This window comes from Xenopus tropicalis, chromosome 6 (genome assembly GCF_000004195.4).
Source record: "Xenopus tropicalis strain Nigerian chromosome 6, UCB_Xtro_10.0, whole genome shotgun sequence".
Lineage (NCBI taxonomy): Eukaryota > Metazoa > Chordata > Amphibia > Anura > Pipidae > Xenopus > Xenopus tropicalis.
The window spans coordinates 11,122,214-11,143,078 of NC_030682.2; the positions used below are offsets into that span (position 1 = coordinate 11,122,214).

At 41.3% G+C, this 20,865-nt stretch overlaps 1 protein-coding gene across 3 annotated transcripts in view; it reads right to left on the reverse strand.

Moving 5' to 3' along the window:
* Window positions 1–426: 426 nt before the first annotated feature.
* snap47 (synaptosome associated protein 47kDa) overlaps window positions 427–20,865 on the reverse strand; it is a 29,556-nt gene continuing 9,117 nt past the window's right edge. For 2 of the 3 annotated variants that reach the window (XM_031903785.1, XM_031903786.1), the window contains exons 4-5: window positions 14,776–14,888; window positions 9,125–9,740 (exon numbers count right to left, since the gene is read on the reverse strand). In XM_031903785.1, the coding sequence (XP_031759645.1) occupies window positions 9,522–9,740; window positions 14,776–14,888 (332 nt within the window). In that variant the 3' untranslated portion in view covers window positions 9,125–9,521. Of the gene's footprint in view, window positions 2,641–9,124; window positions 9,741–14,775; window positions 14,889–20,865 lie in introns of those variants that run through there. The other variant, XM_031903787.1, reaches the window with a different exon arrangement.

Consider the following 20,865-nt stretch of genomic DNA (forward strand, 5'->3'; position numbering starts at 1 on the left):
ACCCCATTGAGTCAAATGACTTCCCAACAGGTTTACGGTGGCTCCTTTTTTTATCATTGTGTTTTGATAAATCTTGAAAAGTTTAGGCAAAAACTAGCTTTAATCACGGCTGAAATTTTCCCCCAAATTTCTGGAATTGTGACAATATTCCAGTCTTGAATTTGGATAGGTTTCCCCCTAAAGTGTGAGGAACAGGGAGATGAATTCAGTTATACCAAGTGTGTGATTGGCCACCGTAAGAGGCTCCAAAGCGCTGAGAGAAGGAAGGAAGATGCATATTTGATGAAGGGTTACCAGAAATTCCTGAAAGTCTACACCAAGGCCAGATTGGGCAAAACGTTGGACAAACACTTACCACAAGTTCTACCAGAGACCAAATGTTGTTAAACTGCCAACTCTTCTGCTGATGCAAATATGAAGTATCCATTTATTTAATCATAATACAAGGCAGACTTTTATTAATTCAGGAAGATCATACAGAAAATGAACTGTTTCATTCATAAATCTGACATATTTGATAAGATTTGAAACACATGCAACATTCTTCATTTTCTTGAATCAGATGCAACACATTTTTCCCTCCATGCATCAGAATATTAAGCCAGACAAGTGTGGGTTTATCGCTCAGAATAATAAGGCTATATCTATACTGGACAACAGGGATCTGAGATAAACAGTTGGCCACAGGAGTCATTTGCTTGCCCTTGCCCATAACCCCTTGGTTCCCATACTATAAAACATATTAATAACTTCTGTTGTAAACTGTAGTTCCACAAACCAATCTGATGCAATGGATTGGACACACAAGGTGGTCATACATGGGCCGAAAAAAATCTGCTGACAGTCTAAGTTGGCTGCTTATCGGCCCATGTATGGGGCCCTCAGACAGGCCTGGCTGACCTAAATCTGGCCAAAAATCCTCCCAAATGCATCTATCCCAGGCATGTGATCTGATCATTTGGTTTGAGGGCTGAATAATGGAAGAATACAATATTGCCCATCTCAAGGTGGCCATATCAGAGGAAACATCTGCTTGTTTGTCGACCTTGACAAATCAGTGGGTTTTTGCATGTATGGCCAGCTACACGTGACGTGAATGAGCTTACTCCTATATGTAAGCTGACAAAATAACGAAAGGAGTTACCGACCATCTCAGTACATTTTAGTATCATGTAAGGTATGGAGCAATGCAGAGAAGATACTATTCCACCCTTTTCAGACATGCAAGAAAGAATATATTCCTGCTGGGCAAAAGCTAGATCCAGCAGTGGGAGTCCAGAACCCAATGTATGGAACAGATGAAGGAGCTTTCAAGCTTTTAACTGTCTTTCTTTACATAGAAAATCAGCCACACAGCCTCTAACATACAATGGGGATAATTTATCAACACTGGCCAACATTGCCCGTGGGCTGCAACCCATAGCAACCAGTAAAATTCTTGCATTCATTGTTCTACCTGCAGCTGATTGAAAATAGCCAATCACCAATTGGGTGCTATGGGTTACTGACCAGTATGTGCTAAATTGCACCAGGTTAGCTACCATTAAGGATTCAGCTTTGATCATTCTTCTTCAAGTAAGCAAATGAAAGTAAAGATGTGACTGGTTGTGGAATTTTAGGTCCTACGTATCTCAGATCCTGTATGTGTTCTAGACTAGAGCTGGATGGTAGTTTGTTATCTACACTGCAGAGAATAAAAACTAGCTACATACTTGGGTCTGCCTGGCAAGAATCACTTGATTTGGCCAACGAGGTGGTGAACCAAACCAAGCTGATTTGGTGCCTGTGCCAACCCAATGGTTTTTTTTATAGTCTGGCAAAGCCACAACCAGATACTGACTGGAGAGGCCATCATTTTGGCCCAAGAAACAGGCCAATAGGCTGCCAACACCATTATGATTAGTAAAATCGCCAGGCTGTATCAGTCAGTGTATGTCCATTTCATTATCCCCCTGGCCAGAATTTAAGTAATAAGTAATCACTGTTCTTGGGGGTCTTACAAGCTGATTTGCTGAGGATTTAGTTTTTTTTTTTCTTGATCAACTTGGATTGGTTGAAATTAAGGGCTTTTTTCATTCAGTTGACCAGAACTTGCTGTTCATGTATCTGTTGAATATAGTGCATGTATCATGCTATTCATTTCTATATGTTAAGGGATCTGAATACCAGAACCTTCATTTACTCTATTTCATACTGTGTAATAAAAACATGGACAAAAACCACAGCTGAACTTAAATAATGAAATAAATAATAAATTAATGTTAAATAATTAATAAATACTCATTCATCCTGTAAAACTATCCAGTCGTAATATAAATATCCTATTTATATATATTTTCATGAACATATTAAGAGCACCACATTACACAGACATACATTATATATTATATTACATTATATATATATTCACTGGCAAACCGAGTCCAAGGAGCCCTTGACCCCAGTTTCAATGCATGTAAACATGATCCTGACTTGAGGTGTTGAGAACCGTTTCTACATGAGGTTCCTCATCCTGCGGGTCTGTTTGTCCACGCTCATCACTGCTCTATCGGCTGAGGAGTTGACATTGTCCAGCGCCTCGTCTTGTCTCTCCAGCTCAGTATCTGCTTCTAGAGCGATGCACTTCAGCTTCATCAGGATCTGGAAGGGACAGCACTATTGATCATCTCATGGTATATATATATATATAATATTGGTTTTATTAGTTCATCTATTTGTGATTATCATTCACCACTGCCCCCTCCTAATTCTGTTTCTTTAAGTTTCTTAACCACCAGCTCCTGAGCTTTACTGTTTCTTTATAATTGTAACTACTCATACTCCAATCCGTTGTGAAATGCCGCCATTTTGCTGCTGCTCCTCCATGTTCCTAGACTGAAAGTTTTATTATAAGTAATACAGGTATGGGACCTGTTATGCAGAATGCTCAGGACCTGGGGTTTTCTGGATAAGGGATCTTTCTGTAATTTGGATCTCCATAATTAAAATCTGCTAAAAATCATTTAAACATTGAATAAACCCAATATAAGTGTTTTGCCTCCAATAAGGGGTAATTATATCTTAGTTGGGGTAAGTACAGGTACTGTTTTATTATTACAAAGAAAAGGGAATCATTTAACCATTAAATAAACCCAATAGGGCTGTTCTGCCCCAATAAGGGGTAATTATATCTTAGTTGGGATCAAGTACAGGTACTGTTTTATTATTACAGAGAAAAGGGAATCAATTAACCATTAAATAAACCCAATAGGGCTGTTCTGCCCCAATAAGGGGTAATTATATCTTAGTTGGGATCAAGTACAGGTACTGTTTTATTATTACAGAGAAAAGGGAATCAATTAACCATTAAATAAACCCAATAGGGCTGTTCTGCCCCCAATAAGGGGTAATTATATCTTAGTTGGGATCAAGTACAGGTACTGTTTTATTATTACAGAGAAAAGGGAATCATTTAACCTTTAAATAAACCCAATAGGGCTGTTCTGCCCCAATAAGGGGTAATTAAATCTTAGTTGGGATCAAGTACAGGTACTGTTTTATTATTACAGAGAAAAGGGAATCATTTAACCATTAAATAAACCCAATAGGGCTGTTCTGCCCCCAATAAGGGGTAATTATATCTTAGTTGGGATCAAGTACAGGTACTGTTTTATTATTACAGAGAAAAGGGAATCATTTAACCATGAAATAAACCCAATAGGGCTGTTCTGCCCCAATAAGGGGTAATTAAATCTTAGTTGGGATCAAGTACAGGTACTGTTTTATTATTACAGAGAAAAGGGAATCATTTAACCATTAAATAAACCCAATAGGGCTGTTCTGCCCCCAATAAGGGGTAATTATATCTTAGTTGGGATCAAGTACAGGTACTCTTTTATTATTACAGAGAAAAGGGAATCATTTAACCATGAAATAAACCCAATAGGGCTGTTCTGCCCCCAATAAGGAGTAATTATATCTTAGTTGGGATCAAGTACAGGTACTGTTTTATTATTACAGAGAAAAGGGAATCATTTAACCATGAAATAAACCCAATAGGGCTGTTCTGCCCCCAATAAGGGGTAATTATATCTTAGTTGGGACCAAGTACAGGTACTGTTTTATTATTACAGAGAAAAAGGAAATCATTTTTTAAAATTAGAATTTTTTGCTTATAATGGAGTCTATGGGAGATGGCCTTTCCATAATTCGGAACTTTCTGGATAACAGGTTTCCAGATAAGGGATCCCATACCTGTACATTTTTATTTATTTTTTTATTTTTAGTCCCCACTATCTCAGACGTTGGTTTTGGACTTTTTTCTGTTTAAGTTGTGGCAATTATCTAGATTAACATAACGAGCGTTAAACTGGTGCCAAGTCTAATGGCCCCAACAGGCTTGAAACGAAGGCCGATGTCACACTATAAAGAAGCCGCGGTTGCAGGGACCCGATGTAAGTGTGACTATCATCCAGTTACTGAAAGAGCATGATTTTATTACTGATATTAATCAGATAAGAGAGAAGGCCCCCGCTGAGAAAGCTTAGGACATCAAACACTTGCGTTGGCACAGGCTGGCTTTGTTTAGCGTCTCTATAACCTTCATAATGATTAGTTACTTTCTGATAAACCTGCAGTTCACCTGCCTTAGTGACAAAATAAAACCTATAGAAGCTACACGAGCATTAAAGAGGCACTATTATCTCAATGAACCCAAGACATTTATCCCAGGACGGTTGAGCAATACGATGGGGTGTTACGGATTTCTCTGCTCACAGCTTTATTATAAAACTTCCACTTTCTATACCTAAGCTCAGTTCTCCACTTCATGTAGCAGAAACTTTTGGAAAGGTAAGAGAGTTTGTAATTTAAAGCTACGGGAGGCAAGCAAGAAGAGGAATGCTGTGGCCCTCTAGAGCGACCAGATTATCTACTGATGACCCCCAACTACACATAAAACTCCATGAAAGATCCTATGAAATTAGGGGTACATTTATAACTAACTTTATATAGTTGTATGGAAACTCTACCAACACAAAACACAAAACCTAACACAAGGCTGGGAGTTACCCTTGGGTAGAAGTAGTGGGAGATCTTAGGGTAGTACCAGTGATGGAAAATACTGTTGGGAAGTGTAAATAAGGAACGTAGAGCCAAGATCACTCTTGGATCCCTCTCTGACAAAGTTGAGGTAGAAGATAGATGTACCCAAGGGATGAGTGCAGACATAGGTCTAGATCAGGGTTCTCCAACCTTTTTTTACCTGTGAGCTACATTCAAATGTAAAAACAGTTGGGGAGCAACACAAGCATAAAAAAAGTTCTTGGGGTGCTAAATATGGGCTGTTATTGGATAGTTGGTAGACCTCATTTGGACTGTCAGCTTATAGGAGGTTCTTTTTGATAGTACACCAGGTTTTCATGCAACCAAAACTTGCCTTCAAGCCAGGAATTCAAAAATAAACACCTGCTTTGAGGCCACTGGGAGCAACATCCAAGGGGTTGGGGAGCAACATGTTGCCCCTGAGCCACTGGTTGGGGATCACTGGTCTAGGTACAAGGCCGCCTAGATCTAGGTACTAGATCGATAATCCAGAATTCTTGGGACCTGTGGTTTTTAAGGTAAGGGGCTTTTCCATAATTTAAATCACCATAACTTAAGTCTGATAAAAATTCATTTAAATATTAAATTTAAAAAAAAAAGACTGTTCTGCCCCAATAAGGGGTAATTATATCTTAGTTGGGATCAAGTACAGGTACTGTTTTATTATTACAGAGAAAAGGGAATCATTTAACCATTAAATAAACCCAATAGGGCTGTTCTGCCCCCAATAAGGGGTAATTATATCTTAGTTGGGATCAAGTACAGGTACTGTTTTATTATTACAGAGAAAAGGGGATCATTTAACCATTAAATAAACCCAATAGGGCTGTTCTGCCCCCAATAAGGGGTAATTATATCTTAGTTGGGATCAATTACAGGGACTGTTTTATTATTACAGAGAAAAGGGAATCATTTAACCATTAAATAAACCCAATAGGGCTGTTCTGCCCCCAATAAGGGGTAATTATATCTTAGTTGGGATCAAGTACAGGTACTGTTTTATTATTACAGAGAAAAGGGAATCATTTAACCATTAAATAAACCCAATAGGGCTGTTCTGCCCCAATAAGGGGTAATTATATCTTAGTTGGGATCAAGTACAGGTACTGTTTTATTATTACAGAGAAAAGGGAATCATTTAACCATTAAATAAACCCAATAGGGCTGTTCTGCCCCCAATAAGGGGTAATTATATCTTAGTTGGGATCAAGTACAGGTACTGTTTTATTATTACAGAGAAAAGGGAATCATTTAACCATTAAATAAACCCAATAGGGCTGTTCTGCCCCCAATAAGGGGTAATTATATCTTAGAATCAAGTACAGGTCACTGTTGTATTATTATGGAGTAAAGGTGAATACTTTATAAAAGGTAGTATTATGATCATCGAGATCCCACTTAATGGGATGCAGCTAATCTATTAAAGACCCTAGCACAATTTGAGCTTTGTGCAAAGTAAACATAAGTTTAAGCAATGTTGCAAAATACATACATTAAAAAAATCTGCAGCCTTTTCATAACTTTTAATGTGATAATATGGTTTGGAACAGTTCCCTGAGTCCTGCCCCCTGTTCCCTAAGCCCCGCCCCTGTTCTGGCTGACTACTTTGTGACTCAAATAAAATGTAACAGTAGTCGCCTGTCCTCAGCCTGCCTTCAGCCTGCCTCCTCCCAATCCCACAATTCCCTGCTGCACATATGTCAATAAGGAAAGGAATATCCCAGTGCAATGCATTGTGGGTTACGTAGTTCCTGCATGCTGTCTGTAAGCTGTGGGGAAGTTGTTACAATTTGTAACATCAGTGTTTTAGTCCCTCCTCCCCTGCCAGGATTTCAAATGATGCAGAAAGAGATTAACTGTTTTGCAGCTGGATTTCAGCATATAAAATGGTATTTATTCCTACTATTTGAAGAAATAAATGACAGTGATAGGGATATTAGGGGTTTCTGTGTTCCCCTTTAATATAAAATCACTAATCAGGCCAGTTCTAAAAGAAGTCTAAATAGTATTTTTGGTTTGATCTGAAACAAATGCGGAATATTTGGGATTGCAGAAACATATGGGCATCATTAAGACAATCGCTGTTTTTTGCTGCCAGACAATCAAGCCCCGACCTCAGCACCAATAAATTCACCGACGCTTGATTATCAAAGGCCGCAGATGTAGGAGCTATTTAGCTGCATATCTACAACACAAACCGCCGTTTCATTTGGGCCTTTTTTTTTTTTCCCCCTGTACGTTGGGGAATAGAAACCAGGCAGATGTTTAGATTTATTTTCCCCGTTTCACGGAGCCCTGTGAATTCCTTCGCCACCGATAGGCCCCACAGTGACACTGCAGAGATTCTGTCTCGGCCCCTGTTTGCAATTCATGGCGTATTTTTGGCCACGACAAACACAAACAAATGCCACATGCAGATGGTCAGCGAGGATTCCAAGGGGGTTTGAAGTCTGGCCAAACCCTCAAAAACGGTTGGCTGGTTATTTTCGCAGTAAGAATGATGACAGGCTGTCTAGTCAGGGACGCACGAACGCTGCTAACCGCTAGAAGTAGGATATTTTGAAAGAGCCCAGACGTAAACAATGCGATTACAAATTCTGACTTCGGAATTAAATCTTAAAAAATTATTTTATACATTTATTTTCAACTAACCCACAGGCTGATATTTCTCTACTTTTATATTCATTTCTAAATTTGATAAAAACAAATCAAAATCTACAGTTGCTGGGGATATAGCCAGGGTTATCTCTTGCTCTGCTGTTTAAATAAAAAGTACAGGTATAGGACCCCTTATCTGGAAACCTGTTATCTGCAAAGTTCCGAATTATGGAAAGGCCATCTCCCAAAGACTCCATTTTAATCAAATATTTCACATTTTTAAAAATTATTTCCTTTTTCTCTGTAATAATAAAACAGTATAAAACAGATCTAATTACCCCTTATTGGGGGCAGAACAGACCTATTGGGTTTATTTAATGGTTAAATGATTCCCTTTTCTCTGTAATAATAAAACAGTACCTGTACTTGATCCCAACTAAGATATAATTACCCCTTATTGGGGCAGAACAGCCCTATTGGGTTTATTTAATGGTTAAATGATTCCCTTTTCTCTGTAATAATAAAACAGTACCTGTACTTGATCCCAACTAAGATATAATTACCCCTTATTGGGGGCAGAACAGCCCTATTGGGTTTATTTAATGGTTAAATGATTCCCTTTTCTCTGTAATAATAAAACAGTACCTGTACTTGATCCCAACTAAGATATAATTACCCCTTATTGGGGGCAAAACAGCCCTATTGGGTTTATTTAATGGTTAAATGATTCCCTTTTCTCTGTAATAATAAAACAGTACCTGTACTTGATCCCAACTAAGATATAATTACCCCTTATTGGGGGCAAAACAGCCCTATTGGGTTTATTTAATGGTTAAATGATTCCCTTTTCTCTGTAATAATAAAACAGTACCTGTACTTGATCCCAACTAAGATATAATTACCCCTTATTGGGGGCAGAACAGCCCTATTGGTTTTATTTTATTTAATTATTTTAGTAGACTTAAGGTAGGAGATCCAAATTACGGAAAGATCCCTTATCTAGAAAACCCCATGTCCCAAACATTCTGGATAATGGGTCCCATACCTGTACAATCATTTTTTGAAATGTAAACCTCTTTTTTGTTTTTGCTGGAGGGGGGAAAGTAAAACAAAAACAAAAACAGGGGAGTAACTACAGAGGAAGCAGACCCTGTGGTTGCAGGGGGGCCCAGGAGTGTAGCCTTGGTAGAAAAGGTCAACTTTAGGGGTCCCAATAGGGTTGCCAATGAATGGGCAGAATTCTGCCTTTTACTCCCACACTACTTCCTGTTACAGTTAGAGCTGCATCACTTCCTGTCAGCTGATCTCTGAGGGAGCACACAGCCCATCACAAAATGGCGGCTCAAGGGAAAGGATGTAAAAGGGCAATATTTACTGATATATTCCAGTTTGGCGAGATTTAATAGGTCACTTAACATAATACAAACTATCTGTTGGTTAAGTATTCATTCTGGGGGTATAGTTTCCCTTTAAATATATCATGGCTGATGAAAAAGAAGCTTTAATATCTATTTCTTGCGTGTCACAGACTGAGAAACCAAAACAAACAAACAGCCGACAGTTGCAGCCTCTCTCCTATACCTGCTTACATTATGTCAGATCCAATGAGGGTTGAGGCCACAAACCTCAGGAACTGAGCAGGCTTCTCAGCATCAGTACGCGAGTGGAACATTGAGCGGAGCCCACACAACCACAAGTTCTTTGGCTATTTCTGATGACACGAACGCCTGGCAAATGTCTGAGCGGCCTGCGCTTTACTACACATCTGTGCAGTGCTTCAAGGGAAGGGGGTCCCACGGAGTGCAGGTACACACAGCAGCTATTCCAATCATTAGAACATTTTATTTTTTGCTGATTGCAAACTTATATAAAGTCTCAGAGACGAAGTGGTTGGAAAATGTCTCAAATCCATCAGGACAGCAACCTCTGGCAGATCTTTCACGTGCTGGAGAAGACGAAGACAAAATGCCTGAGTAAGAACTTCTGCCAATTCCGTCTGACAGGCGTCGGGGTGTAGAGTTGACTCGGCCTTTATCACAGGTTGGAAGCAGGAAAACGCCCTGAGACAGCACATTAAATGCCCAAATGGCAAAAAAACGAGAGTGTGTGGAAATCGTAAATTAACATGAATAAATGTTCCTTAAAAGAATGGGCCTCTAAATAAATTATTACATAGCAAATAATTCCCTCTGCCATTTAACCTTTTATTCTTGAACCCACAAATGTATTTGTAGCTGTAATATTGGTGTGTAGGCGCCATCTCAGTGCCTTGTGCCTGAGTCTGAGCTTTCAGCCAGCGCTACCCATTAGAACTGCTTTCAGCTAACCTATTGTTTCTCCTACTCCCATGTAACTGGAGGAGTCCCAAGCCGGACTTGGATTTCTTACTATTGAGTGCTATTCTGATACCTACTGGGAGCTGCTATCTTGCTCCCTTCCCATTGTTCTGCTGATTGGCTGCTGGGGGTGAGGGGGGGGGGGATATCACTCCAACCTGCAGCGCAGCAGTAAAGTGTGCCTGAGTCTGAGCTTTCAGCCAGCGCTACACATTAGAACTGCTTTCAGCTAACCTATTGTTTCTCCTACTCCCATGTAACTGGAGGAGTCCCAAGCCGGACTTGGATTTCTTACTATTGAGTGCTATTCTGATACCTACTGGGAGCTGCTATCTTGCTCCCTTCCCATTGTTCTGCTGATCGGCTGCTGGCGGGGAGGGGGGGATATCAATCCAACTTGCAGCGCAGCAGTAAAGTGTGCCTGAGTCTGAGCTTTCAGAAGGAGCCGGCGCTACACATTAGAACTGCTTTCAGCTAACTGTCATCAAACTGCTTTTGATGACATCACGAATGCTTAAAAATCGAGAGAATCGCATCAGGTGATGGAACAGGGGGAGAGCTAAAATTGGGGAACTCCTGAAAAAATAGGGGGGGTTGACAGCCCTGCATGCCGTTATCTGTGCGATTCACTTAAAAATTCCTCCTTTGGTAGTTTTGTGTGATTAACCAGGATCTCTGTACATAATGTATTTTAAATTAACAGACAGACTGCACTAGGGATGCACCGAATCCCAGATTCGGTACGGGATTCGGGCCAAATCCAGGCATTTTTGGAAGAATTCATTTTCGCCCAAATCCGCGGTACCGGCCAAACCGAATCCAAATCCTAATTAGCAAAAATTAGCATATGCTAATTAGTATTCAGAAAGGGTTAATGGTGAGGGGGAAAAAATTTCACAGCGCGCGCAGTCCGTGGTGATTTTTTACCCCTTCCAATCCTAATTAACATATGTAATAATTACCCCTTCTTGGGGGCAGAACAGCCCTATTGGGTTTATTTAATGGTTAAATGATTCCCTTTTCTCTGTAATAATAAAACAGTACCTGTACTTGATCCCAACTAAGATATAATTACCCCTTATTGGGGCAGAACAGCCCTATTGGGTTTATTTAATGGTTAAATGATTCCCTTTTCTCTGTAATAATAAAACAGTACCTGTACTTGATCCCAACTAAGATATAATTACCCCTTATTGGGGCAGAACAGCCCTATTGGGTTTATTTAATGGTTAAATGATTCCCTTTTCTCTGTAATAATAAAACAGTACCTGTACTTGATCCCAACTAAGATATAATTACCCCTTATTGGGGGCAGAACAGCCTATTGGGTTTATTTCATGGTTAAATGATTCCCTTTTCTCTGTAATAATAAAACAGTACCTGTACTTGATCCCAACTAAGATATAATTACCCCTTATTGGGGCAGAACAGCCCTATTGGGTTTATTTAATGGTTAAATGATTCCCTTTTCTCTGTAATAATAAAACAGTACCTGTACTTGATCCCAACTAAGATATAATTACCCCTTATTGGGGCAGAACAGCCCTATTGGGTTTATTTAATGGTTAAATGATTCTCTTTTCACTGTAATAATAAAACAGTACCTGTACTTGATCCCAACTAAGATATAAAAAATCATTTTTGGATGCAAAACAACCCTATGGGGTTTCATTAATGTTTTATTGATTTTTTTAGTAGACTTAAGGTATGGAGATCTAAATTATGGAAAGATCCCTTATCCGGAATACCCTTGGTCCCGAGCATTCTGGATAATGGGTCCTATACCTGTATATTAATAAAAAATTTGCCCCGCGACTTAGCCTGTTTTAGATTTTGGCCCCCTTATGTGATTGAGTTTTACACCCCGGATCAAAGGAGTTATGGGTATAACATCTGCATTAGGGCAACCAAAGAACATTTCTGACACATTAATCTAGCCGTGTAGGCAAGGTAATCGGATGTAGTTCCAGGCAATTCAGCTGCTAAATGATGGGCACATAAGATTCCGGGGGATTTATCATCCATTACACGATTTTCTAAAAATAGCCCAGTGCTCCGGTCCATAAACACACAGATTGTCAGCACTACCAACCACTTAATAACCAATGTGGTCATGAGTGTTCCCGGATACGCCCACAAATTCATTATGTCTCGGAATTCTCTACTCTGCCAGCGTTTGTGAGGTAGGCATGGAGATAAATGCTGTCATGCCATAGACATTATTATAGACATGTCTGTGGGATTTAGTCATTAGCCTTCTGCTGGCCACATGGGCACAAGCGCACCTGATGTATGGAGTATAAAAACAAGCTACTGAATGATAATTGATAATATATATATATATATATATATATATATATATTATCATTCAGTAGCTTGTTTATATATATATATATATATATATATATATATATATATATATATATATATATAGCAAGTATAGAGCAAATCAATAATAAGCACTCTGCTCTGCCATCTCCCTTTGTAGCTCTTTTCCACCATCACCCTGTGTGTGGCTCTCTTCTGTGGCCCTCTACTGCTGTCTCCTTTCTGTGGCCCTCTACTGCTGTCTCCTTCCTGTGGCCCTCTACTGCTGTCTCCTTTCTGTGGCCCTCTACTGCTGTCTCCTTTCTGTGGCCCTCTACTGCTGTCTCCTTTCTGTGTCCCTCTACTGCTGTCTCCTTTTTGTGGCCCTCTACTGCTGTCTCCTTTCTGTGGCTCCTCTCAGCAGCTCTCTTCAGCCATCTCCCTGCTGTGGCTCTCTTCCGCCATCTCCTCTCTCTGCGGCTCTCTTTCACCATCTTCCCTTCTGCAGCTCTTTCTCATCTTCTTTCCCCTCTGCATCTCTTTCTTGTTGTCTCCCCCCTCTGCAGCTCTCTCCTGCCATCTCCCCACTGTGGCTCTCTTCTGGCATCACCCCCATCTGTGAATCTCTTCCACCATTTCCCACATGCGCCTGTCTTCTGCTGTCTCCCTCCCCACAGCTCTCTTTCAGCATCTCTCCCCTCTGTGGCTACCCTCTGTGGTTCTCTTCCACCATCTTCCTCCTCTATGGCTCTCTTCTGCTATCACCCTCCTCTGTGGCTCCTCTCTGCGGCTCTCTTTCGTCATCTTCCCCCTCTGTGGCTCCTCTCTGCGGCTCTCTTTCGTCATCTTCCCCTCTGTGGCTCTTCTCAGCAGCTCTCTTCAGTCATCTCCTCACTGTGGCTCTCTTCCACCGTCTCCTCCATCTGTGGCTCTCTTTCACCATCTCCTCTTTTGCAGCTCTTTCCCATCTTTTTCCCCCTCTGCGTCTCTCTCCTGCCATCTCCCCACTGTGGCTCTCTCCTGCCATCTCCCCACTGTGGCTCTCTCCTGCCATCTCCCCACTGTGGCTCTCTCCTGCCATCTCCCCACTGTGGCTCTCTCCTGCCATCTCCCCACTGTGGCTCTCTTCCGCCATCTCCCATATGCGCCTGTCTTCTGCCTTCTCCCTCCCCATAGCTCTCTTTCAGCACCTCTGTGGCTACCCTCTGTGGTTCTCTTTCGCAATCTTCCCCCTCTGTGGTTCTCTTCCGCTATCACCCCCCTCTGTGGCTCTCTTTTGCCATCTCCCCCTATGTGACTCCTCTCTGTGGCGCTCTTCCACCCCCCCCCCCCCATGCCCTGCTTAGAGTGCCTCTTGCATTGCCTTCTCATGGTGTTCTCTAGTACTGCCCTACAAAAATCTCTACTAAAATAACCCGCCCTACAGACTTCTCCCACACTTTCTCCACATGGGGTGTTCTTATTCCATCTTCTGTAGAATAGCTGCTGTTCCTGCTATGGCCCACCCCTGAGCCAAAAGGTGGCCACACGCGAAGATCCGCTCGTTTGACGATATCACCAAACAAGCAGATCTTTTGCCGATATGCCTACTTTGAGGTGATCAGATTGACATTGACAGAATACAGACTGAGAAGTTAATGAATACAATGTCATTTAAAGCACCACATAATCTACAATTACTATAGATATAGGCATATATAGTTTAAATATATGTGAGTAATAGATAGGTCAGTATAAGTGTGTGTATATATGTGCACTGGGGGTCCCTTGGAGGGGTTAACCTTGATGGACTTCATGAGGCTTTGCGAGGTGCTGTACAGAGTCTATACATATGAGCTATGCCCTCTAATACACTAGACCTTGCAGTGTACGTAAAGGGGTGGTTCACCTTCAGGTTAACATCCAGTATGTTACAGAATGGCCTATTCTCTTCAACTTTTCAATTGGTCTTCATTTATTTCTTTTTTTTTTATAGTTTTTGAATTATCTGACCATTATTTAAATCACTGACCCCGGCAGCCAAAAATCTATTGCTCTGTGAGGCTACAATGTTTTTGTTACTTTGTATGACTTATCTTTCTATTTAGGCCCTCCTCTATTCATATTCATGTCCCTCTTTTAAACCACTGCCTGGTTGCTAGGTTAAATTGGGCCCTGGCAACCAGCTAGCTACTGAAATTCCAAACTACAGAGCAGCTGAACATACAGCTAAACAATGCAAAGAATAGAAAATGTTTGAAGCTACAAATAAGATAGTCTGACCTTCTATTTACTGTACATTTAGTCGGCAGATTTCACTGCTTATTCTCTTTATTTTAAACCTGAAAAAGCAGGTGAATTCTATTTCTCTTTCTTCTGAGCGATATGTTTTTACACCCCAGGTTTGTTACATTCCTCATCTAAATATCCCCAAGCTGTTACTTTTTGCCAAAATGATTCCATCCAAATTTACCTTCCTCAGTTCTTGAGCTTCCGATTCTGAAACCAGTTGATCTTGCATCAGAGCCTCGGAGTTTCCATCAGAACGGATGGCGGTGGTTACAATTTGGTCAAGGACCCAGGATCCTACAAGGCACAACAGACGGTTAGTTTGTGCTGTATCCTCCTATAGGAACTAAATGCAGTTTCCAAGGGAAGGAAAGAGGATTTTAGCATTTTATTGCCAATAGATTAGCCACAATAGTGCAAGCTAGATCACTTTATTTAACCACACCTGAGTAAAAAGCCCTAGAAGCTCCCTCTGTTTTTTTGTAACAGCTGCCATTTTAGCTTGGTCTCAGTAGCTTCTGTGATGCGAGGGGAGGGGGAAAGAGGAGAGATGGGAGGAGGAGGAGGAGAGAGGAACAAACTGAGCAAAAATAAAGAACATAGGGGCATAGTCCCGCGAACTGTTCGCCGGCAAACTAATTCGCGCGAACATCGGGTGTTCGCAAGTCCGCAAATTCGCGAACTTTTCGTGATGTTCGCAATTTGGGTTCGCCGGCACCGAAAAAATCGCAAAACTTACGATAACGGTACGAATGCTCCGAAAAAGTCGCAAAACTTACGATAACTTTACGAATGCTCCGAAAAAGTCGCAAAACTTACGATAACGTTACGAATGCTCCGAAAAAGTCGCAAAACTTACGATAACGTTACGAATGCTCCGAAAAAGTCGCAAAACTTACGATAACGTTACGAATGATCCGAAAAAGTCGCAAAACTTACGATAACGTTACAAATGATCCGAAAAAGTCGCAAAACTTACGATAACGTTACGAATGATCCGAAAAAGTCGCAAAACTTACGATAACGTTACGAATGATCCGAAAAAGTCGCAAAACTTACGATAACGTTACGAATGATCCGAAAAAGTTGCAAAACTTACGATAACGTTACGAAAGCTCCGAAAAAGTCGCAAAACTTACGATGACGTTACGAATGATCCGAAAAAGTCGCAAAACTTACGATAACGTTACGAATGATCCGAAAAAGTCGCAAAACTTACGATAACGTTACGAAAGCTCCGAAAAAGTTGCAAAACTTACGATAACTTTACGAAAGCGCCGGAAAATACGAAAAAGTCGCAAAATTACCGATCATTTCAGAGGTTTTTGCCCTTGATCCCCCTCCTGCATGCCACTGTCCAGGTTGTGGCACCCTTTAAACAACTTTAAAATCAGTTTTCTGGGCAGAAATGGCTTTTCTAGGTTTTAAAGTTCACCTTCCCATTGAAGTCTATGGGGTTCGCAAAGTTCGCGAATATTCGCAATTTTCGGCGGAAGTTCGCGAACTTTTTTTTTGAGGTTCGCTACATCCCTAATGTTAAATAATGGCCAATTCTAAGCAACCATTCAATTGGTCTTCATTTTTTTTTTTTTTTTATATATTTTGAATTATTTGCCTTCTTCTCCTGACTTTTTGCAGCTTTCAAATGGGGGTCACTGACCCCAGCACCCAAAATACTATTGCTCTGTGACGCTACAATTTCATTGTTTTTACTACTTTTTATTTTTTTCAGGTCCTCTCCTAGAAATATATACATGCACTTTCCCCTATGCTTTATACACAGTGCAGGGCATATTTACTATAGTGTGTAAGCTAACATAACAACTGATGTTGCCCATAGCAACCGATTGGATCTTTGCTTTTGTTTTCTACCTTGTAGGTGACCATTCAACTCTAATTGCCAATTTGAAAGCAGAAGAGGAAGGCAAATGACTCAAACTATAAAAAAAAAAATAGAATATTATGAAGACCAACCGAAAAGTTGCTAAGAATGGGGATTCAATAACATGCTAAAGTTTTAGGGTGAACAACCCATATTAACCCATCCCATGCCATAAAATATCTGGCACACTGTGACCGCAGATATATAAAATCTTTTATAATAATTTAATATTTAATATTGTAGGGATTGTTCACCTTTGTGCTATTTTGAGACAATTTGCAATTGGTTTTCATTTTTTATTATTGGTGGGTTTTTTTTTTTTTTTAATGATTTCACTTTTTGTTTAGGAGCTCTCCAGTTTGGAATTTCAGCAGCTACCTGGTTGCTAGGGTCGAAATTACCTTGGCAACCCAGGAGTAGTTTGAATGAGAATTGGGGCAGAACAGCCCTATTGGGTTTATTTAATGGTTAAATGATTCCCTTTTCTCTGTAATAATAAAACAGTACCTGTACTTGATCCCAACTAAGATATAATTACCCCTTATTGGGGGCAGAACAGGCCTATTGGGTTTATTTAATGGTTAAATGATTCCCTTTTCTCTGTAATAATAAAACAGTACCTGTACTTGATCCCAACTAAGATATAATTACCCCTTATTGGGGGCAGAACAGCCCTATTGGGTTTATTTAATGGTTAAATGATTCCCTTTTCTCTGTAATAATAAAACAGTACCTGTACTTGATCCCAACTAAGATATAATTACCCCTTATTGGGGGCAGAACAGCCCTATTGGGTTTATTTAATGGTTAAATGATTCCCTTTTCTCTGTAATAATAAAACAGTACCTGTACTTGATCCTAACTAAAATATACTTAATCCTTATTAGAGCAAAAACAATACTATTGGGTTCAATAACTGTTTAAATAATTTCTTTTAGGGTAGAAGATCCAAATGATTAAAATCCCAGGTCCCGAGCATTCTTTATAACAGGTGCCATACCTGCAATTAAAAGTAACAATAACAATAAAATCATAGCCTCAGATAACAATGGTTTTTAGGCTGCCGGGGTCAGTGACCCCCTATTTAAAAGCCGGAAAGAGTCAAAGGAACAAGGCCAATAATTAAAAAACGATACAATATAAAAAATGAAGACCTATTGAAAAGTTGCTTAGAATTGGCCAGTCTATAACATACTAACTTTAAGGTGAACCGCCCCGTTAATATTAAAGCTACAGGGCTCTAGTCTTAAGCTAAAATGGACTGGTAGGAGCTAATTTGTGCCCAGTTGTGCCACTATATGTGTATTGTTATATACCTGGGGGTTCCTGTCCTTCAGTCTATACTGAAGGACAGGAACCCCCAGGTATATAACAATATATAACATGGCACAAGGGGGTACAAGTGCACTTTAATGAATACACGGCATCAATCAGTTGTTGGCCGGGGTCTGTGTGACCACAAGGACAAGTGAGTCATTAACTGGGCCAAGTCAGCCAAAGTGGTGTTTCTCAAAGCGCTGGCAGCGCAGGGCTGGTTAATGTTTGTAAGGGAGCTGTCAGCTACAGGCTAATTAAAAACACAGAACTTATTGCAGAAAATTCTCTTCGGGCTAATTAATAACGGCCCGGGCAGCAGGAAGGCCGTCGGGGCAATGGGATCGCCGAGCTGCTGTGTCAAGCGGCGCTGATTTGAAGTCCAGTAATGAGGATTAATATGTGAGGGATTAAATGGTGCCCTGTAGGAGTGAAAATACCAAAATAAACAGGCAAAAAGGGAGAGGGAAAAGAGGGGCAAGTTTAATCCTCAGAAAGAGACAAGGCCATGGAATATAAAGTCTTATCTTGTCTCGCTGGGGTCCAGTGGAACCAAAGCACAATGCATTAAAGGGTCAGTAAACCTAACATACAAGCTGCTCAAGTATGTATAGTATAGTACCTCCTATTGTAAAATATAAGGATATTATAAGTCACTGAGGAAGACCAGTTATACAGGGAACTCTGAGTATCACTCATGTATTATAAGGGATAATGTACCCCCTACTGTAAATGATAAGGATATTAGCAGTCACTGAGGGGTTCTGTGCCCATATAAAGGCACAAGGCTGCAGGCTGAGTTATACAGGGAACTCTGATTATCACTCATGTATTATAAGGGATAATGTACCCCCTACTGTAAATGATAAGGATATTAGCAGTCACTGAGGGGTTCTGTGCCCATATAAAGGCACAAGGCTGCAGGCTGAGTTATACAGGGAACTCTGATTATCATTCATGTATTATAAGGGATAATGTACCCCCTACTCTAAATGATAAGGATATTAGCAGTCACTGAGGGGTTCTGTGCCCATATAAAGGCACAAGGCTGCAGGCTGAGTTATACAGGGAACTCTGATTATCACTCATGTATTATAAGGGATAATGTACCCCCTACTGTAAATGATAAGGATATTAGCAGTCACTGAGGGGTTCTGTGCCCATATAAAGGCACAAGGCTGCAGGCTGAGTTATACAGGGAACTCTGAGTATCACTCATGTATTATAAGGGATACTGTACCCCCTACTGTAAATGATAAGGATATTATCAGTCACTGAGTGGTTCTGTGCCCATATAAAGGCACAAGGCTGCAGGCTGAGTTATACAGGGAACTCTGATTATCACTCATGTATTATAGGGGATAATGTACCCCCTACTGTAAATGATAAGGATATTAGCAGTCACTGCTTCAGTATACCCTAGCTAGGCAGGCTCATTGCAGGATAGGCTGTAGAGCAATGGCCATGGCAGGGAAGGGGTTACAGGCAGGCTGCTGTCATGTGAAGGGATTTTTGTTTTGCATCTTCTGACATGACTGTAGGATCCTGGTGGGATAACCCTTCCTGACCGGCTGCACCTCCGCCCTGCAATTCTGGAAGGCCGTTTATCCTACTCTGTGGAATTCTTCCAGCCGATCCCTGCCGCCTTCTGCTTTGCATTAATACAGAGCGAGGGCCACTCGGTGCCTCACAGGGAGACAGATGTGCCGCCAACATTTACTGTCTGATTTGTACAGAACGCCACTCGCTCTGCTACTGCTTAAACTAGAAAATATAACCAAAAAGAACTTTATATTTATTACCTTTCATTTATTCACTGGGTTTCTCTTTTTACTTGTATTATTTACCAATATATTGTGTTTCTGTGCCCTTCTGGTACTGCCTCAGTGCATCACTGGGTCAGCGCCTCCCCCCCCAATGCAACCCCTCTCCCACTTCTACCAACTACTGTATAATCTTCATTATCTGCCTTCCATACCTCTCCTACCCATCAGGCTCTCCCCTATCTACCGCCTCAGCTTCCCTTCTCTTCCCTAGCTATCCCACCCTCCCACCCTCTTTCTTAGCTACACTTTCCCAACTCCCATTCTCTTCCCTAGCTACCCCACCCTCCCACTCTCTTTCTTAGCTACCCTTTCCCTTTCATTCTCTTCCATAGCTACCCCACCCTCCCACCCTCTTTCTTAGCTACCCTTTCCCACCTTCCCTTCTCTTCCCTAGCTGCCCCACCCTCCCACCCTCTTTCTTAGCTACACTTTCCCACCTCCCATTCTCTTCCCTAGCTACCCCACCCTCCCACTCTCTTTCTTAGCTACCCTTTCCCTTTCATTCTCTTCCATAGCTACCCCACCCTCCCACCCTCTTTCTTAGCTACCCTTTACCACCTTCCATTTTCTTCCCTAGCTACCCCAACCTCTCACCCTCTTTATTAACTACCCTTTCCCTTCCCTTCTCTTCCCTAGCTACCCCACCCTCCCACCCTCTTTCTTAGCTACACTTTCCCACCTCCCATTCTCTTCCCTAGCTACCCCACCCTCCCACTCTCTTTCTTAGCTACCCTTTCCCTTTCATTCTCTTCCATAGCTACCCCACCCTCCCACCCTCTTTCTTAGCTACCCTTTACCACCTTCCATTTTCTTCCCTAGCTACCCCAACCTCTCACCCTCTTTATTAACTACCCTTTCCCTTCCCTTCTCTTCCCTAGCTATCCCACCCTCCCACCCTCTTTCTTAGCTACACTTTCCCAACTCCCATTCTCTTCCCTAGCTACCCCACCCTCCCACTCTCTTTCTTAGCTACCCTTTCCCTTTCATTCTCTTCCATAGCTACCCCACCCTCCCACCCTCTTTCTTAGCTACCCTTTCCCACCTTCCCTTCTCTTCCCTAGCTGCCCCACCCTCCCACCCTCTTTCTTAGCTACACTTTCCCACCTCCCATTCTCTTCCCTAGCTACCCCACCCTCCCACTCTCTTTCTTAGCTACCCTTTCCCTTTCATTCTCTTCCATAGCTACCCCACCCTCCCACCCTCTTTCTTAGCTACCCTTTACCACCTTCCATTTTCTTCCCTAGCTACCCCA